The 17,322-nt window shown below is 33.0% G+C and overlaps 2 protein-coding genes and 1 pseudogene across 2 annotated transcripts; 2 read left to right on the top strand and 1 right to left on the bottom strand.

Annotated features, from left to right (window-relative positions):
• Positions 1 to 1,566: 1,566 nt before the first annotated feature.
• On the top strand, positions 1,567 to 3,483 carry LOC100242811 (S-adenosyl-L-methionine:benzoic acid/salicylic acid carboxyl methyltransferase 3). The gene is made up of 4 exons (XM_002262982.4): positions 1,567 to 1,707; positions 1,944 to 2,348; positions 2,445 to 2,696; positions 2,824 to 3,483. The coding sequence occupies exons 1-4, from the start codon at positions 1,633 to 1,635 to the stop codon at positions 3,181 to 3,183; spliced, it is 1,092 nt and encodes a 363-aa protein (XP_002263018.1). The 5' UTR covers positions 1,567 to 1,632; the 3' UTR covers positions 3,184 to 3,483.
• Positions 3,484 to 4,364: 881 nt separating this feature from the next.
• On the bottom strand, positions 4,365 to 11,216 carry LOC100247865 (S-adenosyl-L-methionine:benzoic acid/salicylic acid carboxyl methyltransferase 2-like; annotated as a pseudogene).
• A 2,958-nt stretch (positions 11,217 to 14,174) lies between these two features.
• On the top strand, positions 14,175 to 15,938 carry LOC100242722 (S-adenosyl-L-methionine:benzoic acid/salicylic acid carboxyl methyltransferase 3). Its single transcript, XM_002263087.4, has 4 exons — positions 14,175 to 14,314; positions 14,552 to 14,956; positions 15,053 to 15,304; positions 15,432 to 15,938. The coding sequence occupies exons 1-4, from the start codon at positions 14,240 to 14,242 to the stop codon at positions 15,789 to 15,791; spliced, it is 1,092 nt and encodes a 363-aa protein (XP_002263123.2). The 5' UTR covers positions 14,175 to 14,239; the 3' UTR covers positions 15,792 to 15,938.
• The last annotated feature ends 1,384 nt before the right edge of the window (positions 15,939 to 17,322 follow it).

Below are 17,322 nucleotides of genomic sequence, written 5' to 3'. Positions count from 1 at the left end.
TCTACTTATAAGTGTTGAAAACTAAAAACACTTTACCAAGATCCCCTTCCAAACCAACTCTTGGCCATTTAGTGTGAAAAAAAAAAAAAAAATCTAATTTTAGTGATAAGATCTGTTCTTTGTGATACCAACCAAACCGTTGACTTAATATTCATGGGATCTTAACTAGTTCATCATGTGGTAGATCAGTTACGTCTTTCCTCCACGGTCACAACTTTTTGCAGATAGCTATTTTTCAACTAAAATTGACTTGGTTGGCATATTTGAATGGATATTATTTTGAAAAAGAAGATAAGAGGAGACAAACTTCACATTAGATTGAAGAAAAAATGAGGCAGATGGTGTCATGCATGGAAACGTCAGCTAACAAACGCCTGCAGGGTTGTTCAGAAAGCGTCATGCTCCTGTGGTACCTCCAATATTCTGTGGCCGATAACTAATACCAATTTGTTTTAAGGTAGCTGCGGCCAACCCATGCGCCAACCTTGACCTTGTCCTACTTCCATCATCGTGTTTCATGCCCACATGTCCATGTTAGTAGTATTATTTTTGAAATCTGTCAATCATGCACTTGAAGTTTCGTAGGTGTAGGAAAAGGAAATAAATAAAACACCCGCCTCAAATTATTAGCAGATATGATTCACGTGAAACATAAAATGTGACATTCTTTTGAAGGGGGGGGAGGGGAAATGATGGCATATCTAGCCAATTAGAACAAAACTCAATGCAATAAGTCTCTCATGTTGTCGCAGACACCTGCAAAAAGCTGCATCAGTTTTACACTTTCTCACCCTTTCTCACACTTTCCCCCTTTTACTTTTCTCGGTGAGAACAAGGTTTAGACTTTTTCCCTGAGACATGGTCTAATGTTCATACTAGAACTGAGGCATCAATGTTAAAATAAAGTAGACTCATGTCCTTGTACTTATTATGGGTTGTTCTTAATTTTATCCTTTGTTAAAGTAATTCACTCTTAAAGTTGAAGATATAATATAAATAAATAAAATAAAAAATTATTTTGTGTATTTAATGATTGCTTACCACTTTAACAAATGATAAAATAAATCATAAAAATGTATGAAAAAAAATTTTAAAATGGAGAAATATTGAAAAAAAAAAAAAATCACTCTCATAGGCAGATTCGCCCTCATCTAGCCAATAAGGTTTACCATATGTTTGGTACGAGAAAGTGTATGATATAAATTATGAATCGAATCTTTTAGGTTTAAGTTTTAGTCTATTTTAATGATTTTGTATTTAAAAATAGATTATTTTTTAGAATGATTTTAAAGTATTTCTATTTTTATTTTGTAGAGTTCTTCCCAGAAGTGTTGCCGACCTAGATATTTGAATAGGTAGCATGGACCCACCCGGATATTAGTGGACAGCATGTGGCGTGCTATCTTCTAGTGGACGTCAGGACTCAGGACTACCCACAATGTGACATCAATCCTGAATTATCAGTTCCACTAGTGCCAATCGGGGGTTCGGTGGAAGTAGAGCCCATAGAAGATGAAAAAATTAATTCCACTAAGATGTGGCTCCAAGTTCTATAAATGGGGAGCATCTCCTTCAACATAATCCACATTCCAACTGAGAGGAAGCAATCAGCGAAGAGGCAGGAAGAAAGAGATGGAAGTAGCTCAAGTGCTTTGCATGAAGGGAGGAAATGGGGACACCAGTTACGCAGAAAACTCATTAGTTCAGGTGTGTCTCTTGCTAAATTTAATTCTTCTTCGATATTTAAGCATCAGCTGACATGTATATATTATATATATGCACTGTTTCCTTTTCTTAAATTAAAGAATGAATAGTCAAGACATGCTGATTGATCTGTAGCACCCATGCACTTCCAGATTTTGTGTTTTTATCACGCAGGTACAATATACTGCCGTTTTTCTGAAAAGTTTTCAATTATGACAAGTTCCACTTTAATGGTGCAGAAAAAAGTAATATCCTTGACAAAGCCTATAATCGAGGACGCCATAACAAATCTCTACTGCAACAACTTCCCGGCCAGCCTATGCATCGCAGACTTGGGCTGTTCTTCTGGACCCAACACTTTTTTTGCAGTCTTGGAAGTTGTCACTACAGTGGACAAGGTGGGGAAGAAAATGGGGCGTCAATTGCCCGAAATTCAAGTGTTTTTGAATGATCTGCCGGGAAATGATTTCAACACCATTTTCAAATCCTTGCCCAAGTTCCAGAAAGATCTTCAGAAAACAATGGGAGCAGGCGCTGAATCATGTTTTGTAACCGGAGTTCCAGGCTCTTTCTACTGCAGGCTCTTCCCCAGCAAAAGTCTTCATTTTGTCCATTCTTCTTACAGTCTCCAATGGTTGTCTCAGGTGACTCTTTGCTTTTAATTAAAAATACTGGTTTATGATGATTTATTAGTAACCAAAAAGAAAGCAAGTGAGTTAGAAACTTCAATTGTTCGTCAGGTTCCTCGAGGGCTGGAGAACAAAGGGAATATTTACATGGCCAGTTCGAGCCCACCAAGCGTGCTTAAAGCATACTATGAGCAATTCCAAAGCGATTTCTCCATGTTTCTCAGGTGTCGGTCGGAGGAACTACTAGGAGGAGGGACTATGGTTTTAACATTTTTAGGAAGAAGAAGTGAAGATCCCTCTAGCAAAGAATGTTGCTATATCTGGGAGCTCTTAGCTGTGGCTCTCAATGATATGGTTTCAGAGGTACAGTTTTAATTCTTTCATCCCTTAATGTTGCCAATTTGTATAGATCAAATCATTCAGCAACAGCACCTGTGTGGTAACTATATATGAAATTGCATGTAAATTAATTAACCATTTTTAAATGCAGGGGCTCATAGATGAGGAGAAGATGGATTCCTTCAATATTCCTCAATATACACCTTCCCCAGCTGAAGTAAAATGTGAGGTTGAAAAGGAAGGATCCTTCACCATAAATCGGCTGGAGGTTTCTGAAGTGAACTGGAATGCGTACCACGGTGAATTCTGCCCATCAGATGCTCATAAAGATGGTGGATACAACGTGGCCAAGTTGATGAGAGCAGTTGCAGAGCCATTGCTTGTAAGCCACTTCGGTGATGGAATAATAGAGGAAGTGTTCAGCAGGTACAAAAAGATTGTTGCTGATCGCATGACCAGAGAGAAGACTGAATTCGTAAATGTCACGGTTTCCATGACTAAGCGTGGATGACCAACACTCAACAGGGCAAGCTGCTTCATCCAACAGTCAACATGGCGGCTGCTTCATTGGTCACGTTTATCTACTGTTGCCTTGCTTATTTTATTACTCTTATATTTCAGAACGTGCGTGTAAGCCTCACTAAAATAAGCTTTCCATGATCAAGTATCCATCCAATTTGTGTAGATTCCCCCTTTGTGACAAGATGTTTTGTTGTCAAACATATTATTAAATCTAGACGATGAAAGTGTAGTTGTCTTTAGCATATGTTGGTTTGTCAGCATCCTAATGGGAATCCTATATTCAACCAAATTTTAAAAATCTCAAGGAACTTTTTGTATTTTTTTAATTCCCATTTGTAGGTAATGAAAATTTAAAAAAGAAAAACGTGGAGATGATCAATTTTATTTTTTATTTTTTTTATTCACTCCTTTATTTATTTATAGGTAGATCAATTTTTATAAATAACTACACTCTAAATTTTTAACATGCTCAATTACCATATAATTAGAATTTCATGTCTGTCTGAAATATAAAAAAATGGTTAGTTTTAAAACGATACACAAAGATATATATCACATTGAGACAACAATTATTATAATGTAGAATATGGTTATATTATTGTTATTTCTAGGTAGAAGCATTAAAAAAGAAAAACGTCCTCGCATCGTCAACATATGGAGTAAGGCACCCTCACACAGTCAGCATAGGGATTAAGGCATGGAGCCCATTCTAGTGTTGCAATCCCATTGTTGTGTTGATGATTTAACCAAACCATGATCAATCCCCTAAATCATAGAAACAAATGTATTTTAAATAGACAATGACAAATCAAATGAGAAAAGCAAATACCCTTGGCGTCATTACTCCATAAAATTATGATACTCTCTTTTTCTCTTCCTTATTCTTTGAAGTACATAGTTGAGGACTTAAGCATTCAAATTAAGGGATACAATAAATGTACTCTGAATTTTAAATTCATTTATATCATCCAAGCATGCAATAAAAGTATCATGAAGATATTTAGTATTTTCTTCAACAGAATAAAAGTTCTATTTACTCAAACATTTATTCAATGCGTTCGACAATTGATCATCATCATCTAAATACCCAATCTTATATGAATCTTTCTACTTATTGAAATTTAAGGCAACATTAAAATTGATGATAATTAAAGACAACGTTCACTTTGATCATCCACTTACAGTCATGGAAACAACCAAATTGACATACTGAGGCTTCTATTTGGAATTGCGATTAACAACAATCTCTCCGTGTGTCTGCGGAACACCTCTTCTATGATTCCACTCCCAAAGTGAGCAGCAAACATTCATTTTGCCACCGCTCTAATACCCTTTGCAGCATTACAAGGACCACCACTCTCGTAATAATCCCAGTCCACTTCAAAAACTTCTAGCCGGTCTATGACAAATGATCCTTCCTCTTCAATCTCAAGCTTCATTCCAGTACGTAGGAGATGGCGTACATTGAGGAATGTTGAAGGAATCCAATTTTTCTTCTTCTATGAGCCCCTGCATTGTTTATAAGCAATTTCTTTGTTACCACAAGAAGAGTTATTCCTTATTCCTTAATGATGAAGTACAAATTGGCAGCATTGGACTGAAACAACATGAAGGAGCTTAAATACGGTAATGTATACCTCTGAGACCATATCCCTGAGAGCCAAAGCCGAAAGCTCCCAATTGTAACAACACTCTTTACTGGTAGGCTCTTCACTTCTTCTCCCCATATGATTGTGACGACCATACGCCCTCCAACTATTTCCTCTGAGCGATGCTTGAGGAACACCGAAAAATCCTATTGGAACTGTGCATAGTAAGCCTTAAGTGCGCTTGGTGGGCTTGAACTTGACATGAAAATATTACCTTTATTGTCCTCTAAACCTGGAGGAACCTAATAAACAATTGTACTCCAAATAAATTTCATGGTTCCTTCTTTGTCAATATATTATTGTAGCTGTAAAAGGACAAATACTTGGTCACCTGAGACAGCCAATGCAGGCTGTAAGAAGAATGGGCAAAATGTAGACTTCGGCTAAGGAAATGTTTGTAATAGAAAGAACCCAGAAGTCCCATGGAAAAGCATGGTCTAACACCATTGCCCATCTCTTGTGACAAATTTTGTTGAAATTTTGTGACGGTTTTAATGAGTGTTGAAATCATTTCCTGGAAGATCATTGAGGAACACTTGAATTTCCGGCTACTGACGACCTAGTTTCTGATAGACTTTGTAGGTTGTGATCACAAGTTCTTGGACGACAAAAAGAGCATTGGGTCCAGAAGAACAACCCAACTCAGCTATGCCTAAGCATTGTGGCAAGATGCTACAATAGAGATTGGTTATGGCTTCCTCTGCTCTGTGCTTTGCCTTAGATATCACTGTTTTGTGTTCAAGCCAATATTTTAAGCATATTCATAAAAAGTTAAATTAATTTTATAGTAGTTGAAAGAAAAAAGGTTGCCATATATGATACTCGGACAATTCAAATACAAGTATTTATACATGACGTTGAATTTAACATAAGAAAAAACTCTAAATGAGTGAATGGGTTGGTAATTTGGATGAAATAGAGTGGAGAGACCTCCCAAATTAATAATTTGGAGAATGCCAAGAGTTCCAATAAAGAAGGTTCTTATTCTAAATATAAAAATTATTAATTTTCTCACTTTATTCTTTGTTTTTCAAAATCTTCTCCATATTTTCAATTATTTTTCTAATCAATTCATAAACACTTTAAATTTGTTTTAAAACATCACACAATTTTGAGAACAAATATTTCTCAAAAAGCTATTTTCAATAAATAAATAAATAATTGTCAAATATATTTGTAAGTTAAATAATTATTTTCTACTCTAAACCTTATAAACACTTTCAAAAATAATTTTTATTTAAAAAGTAGAATTGCAACAACATGTAGCATAATAAAAATATTTAAAAATAATATGAATGATTTTCTTAGGCTATGTTTAGTTACCGAAAATTTTGTGGGAAATGTGAAAGAAAGAAAATAGAGAGTTTTTAGTGGATTAAAAGAAAAAGTAAAGAAAATAAAAAATTGTTGTAAAATTATAAAGTGAAAGAAGAAAACAAGAAAGAAAAATTAGAATGTAGGAAGAAAATAGAATGGATTTTCATTAGAGGTATCTCCCTTTTACAAGGAATCACAAAGAGATATACATCAATATAGATGATAATCCACAAGTTCCCATAATCCGATAAATTTTCATATTTCCTAACACTCCCCCTTGGATGATCATAAGAATATGGTAACTGCCTCATTAAAAACCTTGTCAGTAAAACCCAATGGGACAAAACTTGGACGAAGGAAAAAATAGTGCAATATATCCATATTAGCATTCTTCCTCTCATGTAAACATGATTATGATTTCTTCAACATTTTAAATGGTAGATCTCTTAGTCTTTGCATTCCAATGTCATACCTTAACTTTTTCAATGTGGTCGAAAGTAACGCCTTTGTGAATAGATCTGCTAGATTATTGCATAATCAAATTTGTTGAACATCAATCTCATTTTTCTTTTGGAGCTTATGAGTATAGAATAATTTAGGGGAGATATGCTTAGTTCTGTCACCTTTTATGAATCCTCCTTTAATTTGTGCAATACAAGCAGCATTATCTTCATGTAACATAGATGCATTGCCTCTGATGGAAAGTAGTCCACATGTTTCTTGTATATGTTGGATCATTGACCTTAGTCATACGCATTCACGACTTGCTTCATGAATTGCAAGAATTTCTAAATGATTTGAAGATGTGGCTACCAGTGTTTGCTTGACTGATCTCCAAGATATTAACGTCCCACCATAAGTAAAGACATATCCCATTTGAGATCAAGCTTTATGAAGATATGAAAGATACCCTACATCTGCATACCCAATCAATTGTGATTTTGATTCTTTTGAATAATATAAACTCATGTCACTTGTTCCACGAAGGTATCGTAATATATGTTTAATCACATTCCAATGCCTTTTAGTTGGGGCAGAATTGTATCTTGCTAGTAAGTTGATAGAAAATGTTATGTCTGGTCTAGTACAATTTGCAAGATACATTAGTGCACTGATTGCACTGAGATATGGTACTTCTGGACCAAGCAATTCTTCATTTTCTTCTTTAAGACGAAATGGGTCTTTTGTTCACTTCAAGTAAATGAACAACCATAGGGGAATTGATTGAATGTGATTTGTCCATATAAAATCGTTTTAATACTTTCTCTGTATATTTCGATTGATAGACTAATATGCCATTTGAACAATGCTCGATTTGCAGGCCGAGGCAATATCTTGTTTTCCCCAAGTCTTTCATTTCAAATTCCTTCTTTAAATAATTGGCTGCTTTTGTGAGCTCTTCAAGAGTTCCTATAAGGTTTAAATCATCCACATACACTGCAATTATTGTAAGCCCAAATTTTGATTTCTTGATAAAAACACATGGGCAAATTGAATTATTCACATATCATTCTTTTAACAAATACTCACTCAAACAATTATACCACATACGTCTGGATTGCTTTAATCCGTACAAAGATCTTTGTAGTCTGATTGAGTACATGTTTCGAGGTTTTGGATTAGTTGCTTTAGGCAATTTGAATCCTTTAAGGATTTTCATATATATGTCAATATCTATAGACCCATATAAATAGGTTGTAACAACATCCATAAGATGCATATCTAGTCCTTCAGAGACTATTAAATTTATCAAGTATCGAAGTGTGATTGCATCCATTATAGGAGAATTAGTTTCCTCATAGTCTATACCAGGTCTTTGAGAAAAACCTTGAGCAACAAGTTGTACTTTATATCTTATGATTTCATCATTCTCATTTCGTTTTTTCACAAAGACCCATTTATATCCAATAGGCTTTATGTTTCCAGGTGTTTGAACTACAAGTCCAAATACCTCTCGTTTTGTTAACGAGTTTAGCTCTGTTTGGATTGCTTCTTTCCGTTTTGGCCAATCATTCATTTTTCGACATTCATTCACAACTTGTGGTTCTTGATATTCATCATTTCTCATGATGTCCATAGCCACTTGGAATGCGAATATATTATATATGATAATATTGCTACAGTCCTTTGTTTCTCTCGTGTGACTCATTGAGATCTCTTCAATTCTAGATACCGGTATTTGATCAATTTGTACCTCTTCAGGAGCTAACTGTTTGTCAGATTGGGTTTCATCATTTGACCCTTTCATATTAGTGAACTCTTCAGGAGTACTAAGTTTTTCATATGTTGTTCCTTTTCTTTTTCTAGGAATTAAATCCTTTGAGCCAATAGGTCTACCATGCTTCAGGCATGTCTTAGATTCATTTGCTATGGCATTCTCCATTTGTCCTTCAGGGACATCAATATGTGTTGGGGCGTTCACAACTGGCACATGTGACTTTATTATTTTCTTAATATCTGTGAAAGCCTCAAGTAATTGATTTGCAAGTCCTTGCAAATGAACAATCCTTTGAATTTTTAACTCACATTGTCTTGTGCAAGGATCAAGATGAGACAAGGAGGGCACATACCATGTAATGTCTCGCCATTCTTTTGACTTGTCTCCCCCTAATGGCGTGAAAACATTTTCATCAAAATGACAATCTGCAAAGTGGGCAGTAAAAACATCACCTGTGGCTGGTTCAAGATAACAGATAATGGAGGGAGAATTAAAACCAACATATATACCAATTCGACGTTGAGGTCCTAACTTGGAACGTTGAGGTGGAGCTATGGGAACATAGACATCACAACCAAAAATATGAAAATGTGAAACATTTGGTTGGGAGCCTAAAGCAAGTTGTAAAGGTGAGCAATCGTGATTAGCTGTAGGGTGAATTCGAATTAAAGTGACAGCATGAAGAATATCATGCCCCCAAGCAGACAAGAGTAATTTTGTTCTTAAGAGTAATGGTCTTGCAATCAGTTGCAAACTCTTAATTAAGATTCAGCTAATCCATTCTGAGTATGGGTATAAGCAACAGGATATTCAACATCAATACCAACCGACATACAATAATCAAGAAATGTTTGAGAGAAAAATTCACCAACATTATCAAGACAAATTCTCTTAATAGGATTATCAGGGAATTGTACCTCTTAATAGGATTATCAAGGAATTGTGCCTTGAGTCAAATTATTTGAGCAAGTAATATGGTGAAGGCAATATTTCTAGTTGAAAGAAAACAAACATGAGACCAACGAGTTGATGCATCAATTAAAACCATAAAATGATGAAAAAGTCCACTAGGTGGATGAATAAGTCCACAAATATCACCTTGAATGCGTTCTAGAAAGGCTGGTGATTCATATTCAACCTTCGTAAATGATGGTTTAATAATTAATTTACCTTGTGAGCAAGCAACGCAATTGTAATCATTGGGCATCATAATATTCTGGTTCTTCAAGGGATGCCCTAAAGAATTGTTGATGATACGACACATCATGGATAATCCTGGATGACCAAGAAGTTTTTAAGTCACAGAACTTTTAGTTCATGATAGCATATGACTCAATGGGTCTAATGATTGTTTGATATAACCCACAAGAATAAGAAGGAAGCTTTTTTCAAGAGGTGTTTTTCCCCAGAAATAATTGAAGTAATAAGAAGGTATTCATTACTATCATCATTCATAGTTTCAATGTGATATCCATTTCGGCGAATATCCTTGAAACTAAGAAGATTTCGCTTGGATTTAGTATAATAAAGGGCATCATTAATGTGGATTTTAGTTCCTCTAGGTGAAATAATAGTTGCTCTTCCGAAGCCTTGAATCAAGTCTACAAGACCTAATATTGTATTAACATTAGACTTAACCAATGATATGTTGGAAAAATATTTTTTATCACGAAGGATTGTGTGTGTTGTGGCACAATCTGTAAGACATGCATTTACATTGGATGTCGTATGATGTACCAAAGTGTGAGAAAGATCCATGTATCTTCAAGAATAAATAAAGAGAATAATTTAAATAAGAAATAATAAAATGTGAAATAGACTATAAAAGATGAATAATAAACAATGTATTTAAAGATGATAACAAAATAAACCTATTTGCAAGGAACTAAATAAGAACGTAACATTTAATTATAACAAACATTTCCATCACCAATTAGATGGTCAATTTTCCCATTAGGATTCTCAAAGAAATCTGAAACATCTAAATGGGTTGGATCTACCGGGCCATCACTATCAATGAAGTACATTTCAACTTCCTTTCCTTTTACTTTTATTGAGGCTTGATAAAGGTCAACAAAATGTTTTGGAGTATGACAAGTACGTGACCAATGTCCTTTCATGCCACATCTATGACAGTTATTCTCACGAGCATGTTTACTTTGTGGTTCTATCCCCTTTTCAGGTTGTGTCTCTGAATTATTCCACTTTTGGTGATTTGAGTTGTTCTTTTTTACTTTGAGAACCACTACGATGAGAAGAATTGTGTTTACCACGTCCTCAACCTCGTCCATATCCACGTCTTTGTTCCTGTCCAAGGGTTTGAATACATGTGGCATTGGCTTCAAGCAATGACATAGACCCAATAGGACGAGATTGATGGGTTTTCAATAATAGCTCATTATTTTGTTCAGCCGCAAGAAGACATGAGATCAATTCTGAATATTTAGTGAAACAACGCTCTTGATATTACTGTTGCAGGAGCACATTCGAGGCATGAAAAGTTTTGAATATTTTTTCAAGCATATCTTCTTCAATGACCTTTTCTCCACACAATTTTAATTGTGAGCTAATTTTGAATAAGGCCAAGTTGTAGTCACTAACAAACTTGAAATCTTGTAATCTCAAGTGCATCCAATCATAGCGTGCCTTTGGAAGAATTACGGTCTTTTGGTGGTCATATCGTTCCCTTAGATTATTCCAAAGGATGAAAGGATCTTTAACCATAAGGTATTCACCTTTTAATCCTTCATCAATGTGACGGCAAAGGAATATCAAAGCTCTGGTGCGATCCTGCAAAGATGCGTCATTTCCTTCTTTAATGGTATTTCCAAGATTCATCGCATCTAGATGAATTTGAGCATCCAGAACCCAAGATAAGTAGTTCTTGCCCGAAATATCGAGGGCAACAAATTCAAGCTTTACAAGTTTGACATTATCTAAAAACTATATATAATATTAATCAGAGAAATATTTCAATTATTATAATAAACTATTAATAAAATGCTTTAACAATATTTCAAGTAAACAATATCTAAAAATATAATGACCTAAAATCTATCAATTATAAATATGGGAAAAATGTATAAATATGAAATAAAAATAAAAATTTAATATATATATATTTTCTTTCATAGTTTCGGGCTATGATTATTTTATCATAACAAAAATGTGCAAAGTAATATATAGCTTCAAGTTATGAATTATTTTATGTAAATTTGTACATAGCTTCAGGCTATGAACATTTATTTATTTATTTATTTTATAACTTCTAGCTATATAATATTGTTTGGTATAACATCCAGTTATATCGAATAATTACAAATAAATAATTAGGGATCATATACATAACTTCTGGTCATATATCTATAATTCTGTAATTTTTCCCCATAACTTCTGGTTATAGGAATTGCACACATTTTTCATAACTTCTGGTTATGAATTTACCCCATAATTTATAATTTACCGCATAACTTCTGGTTATAGGGATTATACATATTTATGTATTCAAATAAAATAAATGAAAATAGAGATCAAAGGTTAACAAAATTGAAAATCATAATATAAGTTTATTACATACCTTTTTGTGAGAAAGAAGAAAGAAGAATCTTTCTATTTTTTTGAAAAGGAGAACGTTTTTCTGTTTCTCTGAATAGAGAAAAATCTTTCTACGTGTTGTAAAATTATAAAGTGAAAAAAGAAAACAAGAAAGAGAAATTAGAATGTGGGAAAAGAATAAAATGAATTTTCCTTAGAGGTATCTCCCTTTTATAGGGAGTCATAAAAAGACATCAATATGGGTGATCATCCACAAGTTCCCATAATCCGATAAATTCTCATATTTTTTAATAAAAATAAATTTAAAATTAAAAAATTATTTTTATATGTTATTTCAAACCCATTTCACTTATTTTATTTTTTTCGATATAAAGATTAAATAATTTGAAAATATATAAATTTCTAATTAATCTTAACAATAATTGATTTTCTTTTATATTTTCCATAGAACAATCAAATAAACAAAAAAATCATTTTTTTAGCATTTAATTTTTGTTTTCATTAATACTTGTTGGAAACCAAATACAACCTTAGCTTTTTAATACAAAGAGGCTATAATAATTTTATTTAATATAAGAGGACTTATCACTTGAAATCACATTAATTTATAATCTTTTATTAAATAAAAAGAAATTTTATAAAATCATACAGTCATGTAAGCGAAAATTTTAACTTTACAAAAATAAAATATTATATGAGCATATAAATTATCAATATATAACTAATTAAACTATAGATATTATCTATAACTTTTTTTTATGAAACCGTAAATTATAACTGTTCTCTCCATTGATCTTCTCAAGAACTTTATTATGTTAAAAGTTCTCATCATAATTTTTAGTATTAATTTTAATTTTTGCAAGAATTCTCATATATATATATATTCTTGAAATTATTCTTATTTTATTTTGCTTTTTGGATAATTTTTAAATTTATTTATTTATTTAATAATAATATAGAAAAATTAAATCATACAAAAACTTTTGTTTTTCCATATTCATTTATTTATTATTAATAATAATAATAATTAAACCTAAGTTCTAACTCTTTTCTTTGTAGGTCCTTTCAAGAACATTATTTTCTTAGACAATAGTCTCATCTAATAATTTTATTTTTATAAGAATTATTATTTGTTTTGACTTGATCTTTTATATGAAAATCAAATAATTTTTATAGTTTTATATGTTATATTTTTTATTTGTTAAGTTTAATTAATACATATATTCTTGAAATTATTATCTTTTCATCTTTGTTTTGATTTTACCTTCTAAGATAATCTTTTAATTTTTTTATTTATTTGATGATTATATTGAAAAATTAAATCATATTAGAACTCTTATTTTTCATATTTCATTTGTTGTACTAGGTTATTTATTGTTTTATATTTTAAAATATAGACCACGTAAAAGATAGGAGTTCTTTGAGATTTATCTTAGTAATAAATTTTAAAATCTATATAAAAAAAATAATATATTAAATTTTTACTATCTCAAATTTTAGAAATAATATTTTTTAAAGACATGAAATATATTATAAATACATTTTTTTTCTTTTTTTATAAAGTTCACTGTATTCCAGACATCGGTTTGTGTGGCTCAGATTATTTTGAAAAAGAAGATCAGAGGAGACGAAACCTGTCACTAGATTGAAGAATAACATGAGGCTGTCATGCATGGAAACGTCAGCTAACAAACGTCTGCAGGGCTACCTCCGATATTTTGTGGGTGATAACTAATACCAATTTGTTCTAAGGTGGCAGCGGCCAACCTGTGCACCCACCTCCACCTTGTCCTACATTCATCATCGTGTTTCATGACCACCATTATTTTTGGAATCTGTCAATCGCTTCATGTTTCTAGGAAAAGCAAATAAATGAATTACATCGATCACGTGAAACATAAAATGTCACATTCCTTTGAAGTACTTCTATTTTTTGTTTCAAAAAATAATTGAGAACCGGTAACCGTTTCCAAAAGTGCTGCCGACCTAATTACTTGAATAGGTAGCCTAGGCCCACGCGGAGATGAACGGAGATAAACGAGTCATTGATGGACAGTATGCCACGTGGCGTACTATCTTCTGGTGGATGTCAGGCCTCAGGACTGCCGACCACGTGGGATCAGTACAATAATTAGTCCACCAATTCCAGGAGTCACTGGGGTTCGGTGGAAGCAGAGCCCCTAGAAGATGAAATAATTCATTCCACGACGATGTGGCCCAAGTTCTATAAATGGGGAGCATCTCCTTCAACATAATCCACATTCCAACTGAGAGGAAGCAATCAGCGAAGAGGTAGGACGAAAGAGATGGAAGTAGCTCAAGTGCTTTGCATGAAGGGAGGAAATGGGGACACCAGTTACGCAAAAAACTCATTAGTTCAGGTGTGTCTCTTGCTAAACTTGATTTTCTTCAATATTTAAGCATCAGCTGACATGCATATATTATATATACGAACTGTTTCCTTTTCTTAAATTAAAGAATGAATAGTCAAGACATGCTGATTGATCTGTAGCACCCATCCACTTCCAGGTTTTGTGTTTTTATCATGCAGGTACAATATACTGCCGTTTTTATGAAAAGTTTTCAATTATGACAAGTTCCCCACTTTAATGGTGCAGAAAAAAGTAATATCCTTGACAAAGCCTATAATCGAGGACGCCATAACAAATCTCTACTGCAACAACTTCCCGGCCAGCCTATGCATCGCAGACTTGGGCTGTTCTTCTGGACCCAACACTTTTTTTGCAGTCTTGGAAGTTGTCACTACAGTGGACAAGGTGGGGAAGAAAATGGGGCGTCAATTGCCCGAAATTCAAGTGTTTTTGAATGATCTGCCGGGAAATGATTTCAACACCATTTTCAAATCCTTGCCCAAGTTCCAAAAAGATCTTCAGAAAACAATGGGAGCAGGCGCTGAATCATGTTTTGTAACCGGAGTTCCAGGCTCTTTCTACGGCAGGCTCTTCCCCAGCAAAAGTCTCCATTTTGTCCATTCTTCTTATAGTCTCCAATGGTTGTCTCAGGTGACTCTTTGCTTTTAATTAAAAATACTGGTTTATGATGATTTATTAGTAACCAAAAAGAAAGCAAGTGAGTTAGAAACTTCAATTGTTCATCAGGTTCCTCGAGGGCTGGAGAACAAAGGGAATATTTACATGGCCAGTTCGAGCCCACCAAGCGTGCTTAAAGCATACTATGAGCAATTCCAAAGCGATTTCTCCATGTTTCTCAGGTGTCGGTCGGAGGAACTACTAGGAGGAGGGACTATGGTTTTAACATTTTTAGGAAGAAGAAGTGAAGATCCCTCTAGCAAAGAATGTTGCTATATCTGGGAGCTCTTAGCTGTGGCTCTCAATGATATGGTTTCAGAGGTACGCTTTTAATTCTTTCATCCCTTAATGTTGCCAATTTGTATAGATCAAATCATTCAGCAACAGCACCTGTGTGGTAACTATATATGAAATTGCATGTAAATTAATTAACCATTTTTAAATGCAGGGGCTCATAGATGAGGAGAAGATGGATTCCTTCAATATTCCTCAATATACACCTTCCCCAGCTGAAGTAAAATGTGAGGTTGAAAAGGAAGGATCCTTCACCATAAATCGGCTGGAGGTTTCTGAAGTGAACTGGAATGCGTACCACGGTGAATTCTGCCCATCAGATGCTCATAAAGATGGTGGATACAACGTGGCCAAGTTGATGAGAGCAGTTGCAGAGCCATTGCTTGTAAGCCACTTCGGTGATGGAATAATAGAGGAAGTGTTCTGCAGGTACAAAAAGATTGTTGCTGATCGCATGTCCAGAGAGAAGACTGAATTCGTAAATGTCACGGTTTCCATGACTAAGCGTGGATGACCAACATTCAACAGGGCAATCATTCAACATGGCTACTTCATTGTTCACGTTTTATCTATGTTCCCTTTACTTTGCTACTTTTAAATTTCAGAACGTGCATGTACGCTGCTACTATAATAAGGTTTCCATGAAAGGTTCCAATTTCTACTCCTTTGTGTTTCACCGATTTAATAAATGAACGGACTTTTAAAAATTATTTTCTAAAATAAAAAATTATTTTCCAAAATACCGTGGGAAAATAATTTCAATTTTTCGACGCTTTTGGACATGTAGGAGAGAGGTGGAAAAAATATATATTATATTTTAACTTTTCTCACGCAACCTATTTTCATATTTTTGAATTTGATTTTATATTCAACGTGTCTTTTCGTTTAAATCTATAATATACATTTAAAAGAATTAAATTTAAATTAAAGGTGTCTTTTCAAGACATTTTTTACCATTCGAGAAAATTGAATTTATAGTAAAAGGTTTTTCTTTAAAAGACAATTTCTATAATTTCACAAAATTCAATATATACTTGAGGTGTCTCTTAAAGAGACATCTTTCACAATTTTATAAATTTTAATTTATATTATAAATATCTTCTGAATTTGATTTTACATAGAAAGTGTCTCTTGAAGAGACACCTTTCACAATTTCACAAATTTTAATTTATATTATAAGTATCTCCTAAATTTGATTTTATATGAAAGGTGTCTCTTAAAGGAACATCTTCCACAATTCCAAAAAAATCCAATATATACTAAAGGTAAAGGTGTCTTTACACCTTCCACAATTTCACAAATTTTAATTTATACTACAAGTGTCTCTTGATTTTGATTTTATATTGAAAGTAAACATTTTCTACAATTCCAAAAAAAAATTGATTTATACTAAAGGTATCTCTTAAAGTGGCACCTACAATTCCACAAAATCCAATATATACTAAAGGTATTTCTTTAAAAGACATCTTCTATATAAAATCAAATTTAAGAAACACTTGTAATATAAATTAAATTAAAATTCAAGACACATTTAATATATATTGGAATTTTTGGAATTAAGAAAAATGTTTCTTTTATAGACACCTTTAGTATAAATCCATTTTTTTTAGAATTGTAGAAGGTGTCTCTTTCAATATGAAATCAAATCCAAAAAACACTTGTAATATAAATTAAAATTTGTAAAATCGTGAAAGATGTTTCTTGAAGAGACATCTTTAATATATATTGAATTTTATAGAATTATAGAAAATATCTCTTAAAGATACACCTTTAATATAAATCCAGTTTTTTTGAAATTGTAAAAGGTGTCTCTTAAAGAGGCATTTTCGATATAAAATCAAATTCAAGAGACATTTATAGTATAAATTAAAATTTGTGAAATTGTGGAAGGTGTCTTTTGAAGGATCACCTTTAGTATATATTAGATTTTGTGAAATTGTAGAAAGTGTCTTCTCAAGAGATACTTACAGTATAAATCCAATTTTTTTGAATTGTATAAAGTGTCTTTTAAAGAGACACTTTTAGTTTAAATTCAATTCTTTTAA

The sequence above is a fragment of the Vitis vinifera genome, chromosome 4 (genome assembly GCF_030704535.1).
Source record: "Vitis vinifera cultivar Pinot Noir 40024 chromosome 4, ASM3070453v1".
Classification (NCBI taxonomy): Eukaryota; Viridiplantae; Streptophyta; class Magnoliopsida; order Vitales; family Vitaceae; genus Vitis; species Vitis vinifera.
This window is presented reverse-complemented; position numbering and strand designations above follow the sequence as displayed.

Excerpts from the sequence above, each read along its gene's own strand:
- LOC100242811 (XM_002262982.4), top strand. The coding sequence starts at position 1,633 with ATGGAAGTAGCTCAAGTGCTTTGCATGAAGGGAGGAAATGGGGACACC. Across the intron at positions 2,349-2,444 it reads GTCTCCAATGGTTGTCTCAG|GTTCCTCGAGGGCTGGAGAA; the intron begins GTGACTCTTTGC and ends ATTGTTCGTCAG. Across the intron at positions 2,697-2,823 it reads TCAATGATATGGTTTCAGAG|GGGCTCATAGATGAGGAGAA; the intron begins GTACAGTTTTAA and ends TTTTAAATGCAG.
- LOC100242722 (XM_002263087.4), top strand. The coding sequence starts at position 14,240 with ATGGAAGTAGCTCAAGTGCTTTGCATGAAGGGAGGAAATGGGGACACC. Across the intron at positions 14,315-14,551 it reads CAAAAAACTCATTAGTTCAG|AAAAAAGTAATATCCTTGAC; the intron begins GTGTGTCTCTTG and ends TTAATGGTGCAG. Across the intron at positions 14,957-15,052 it reads GTCTCCAATGGTTGTCTCAG|GTTCCTCGAGGGCTGGAGAA; the intron begins GTGACTCTTTGC and ends ATTGTTCATCAG.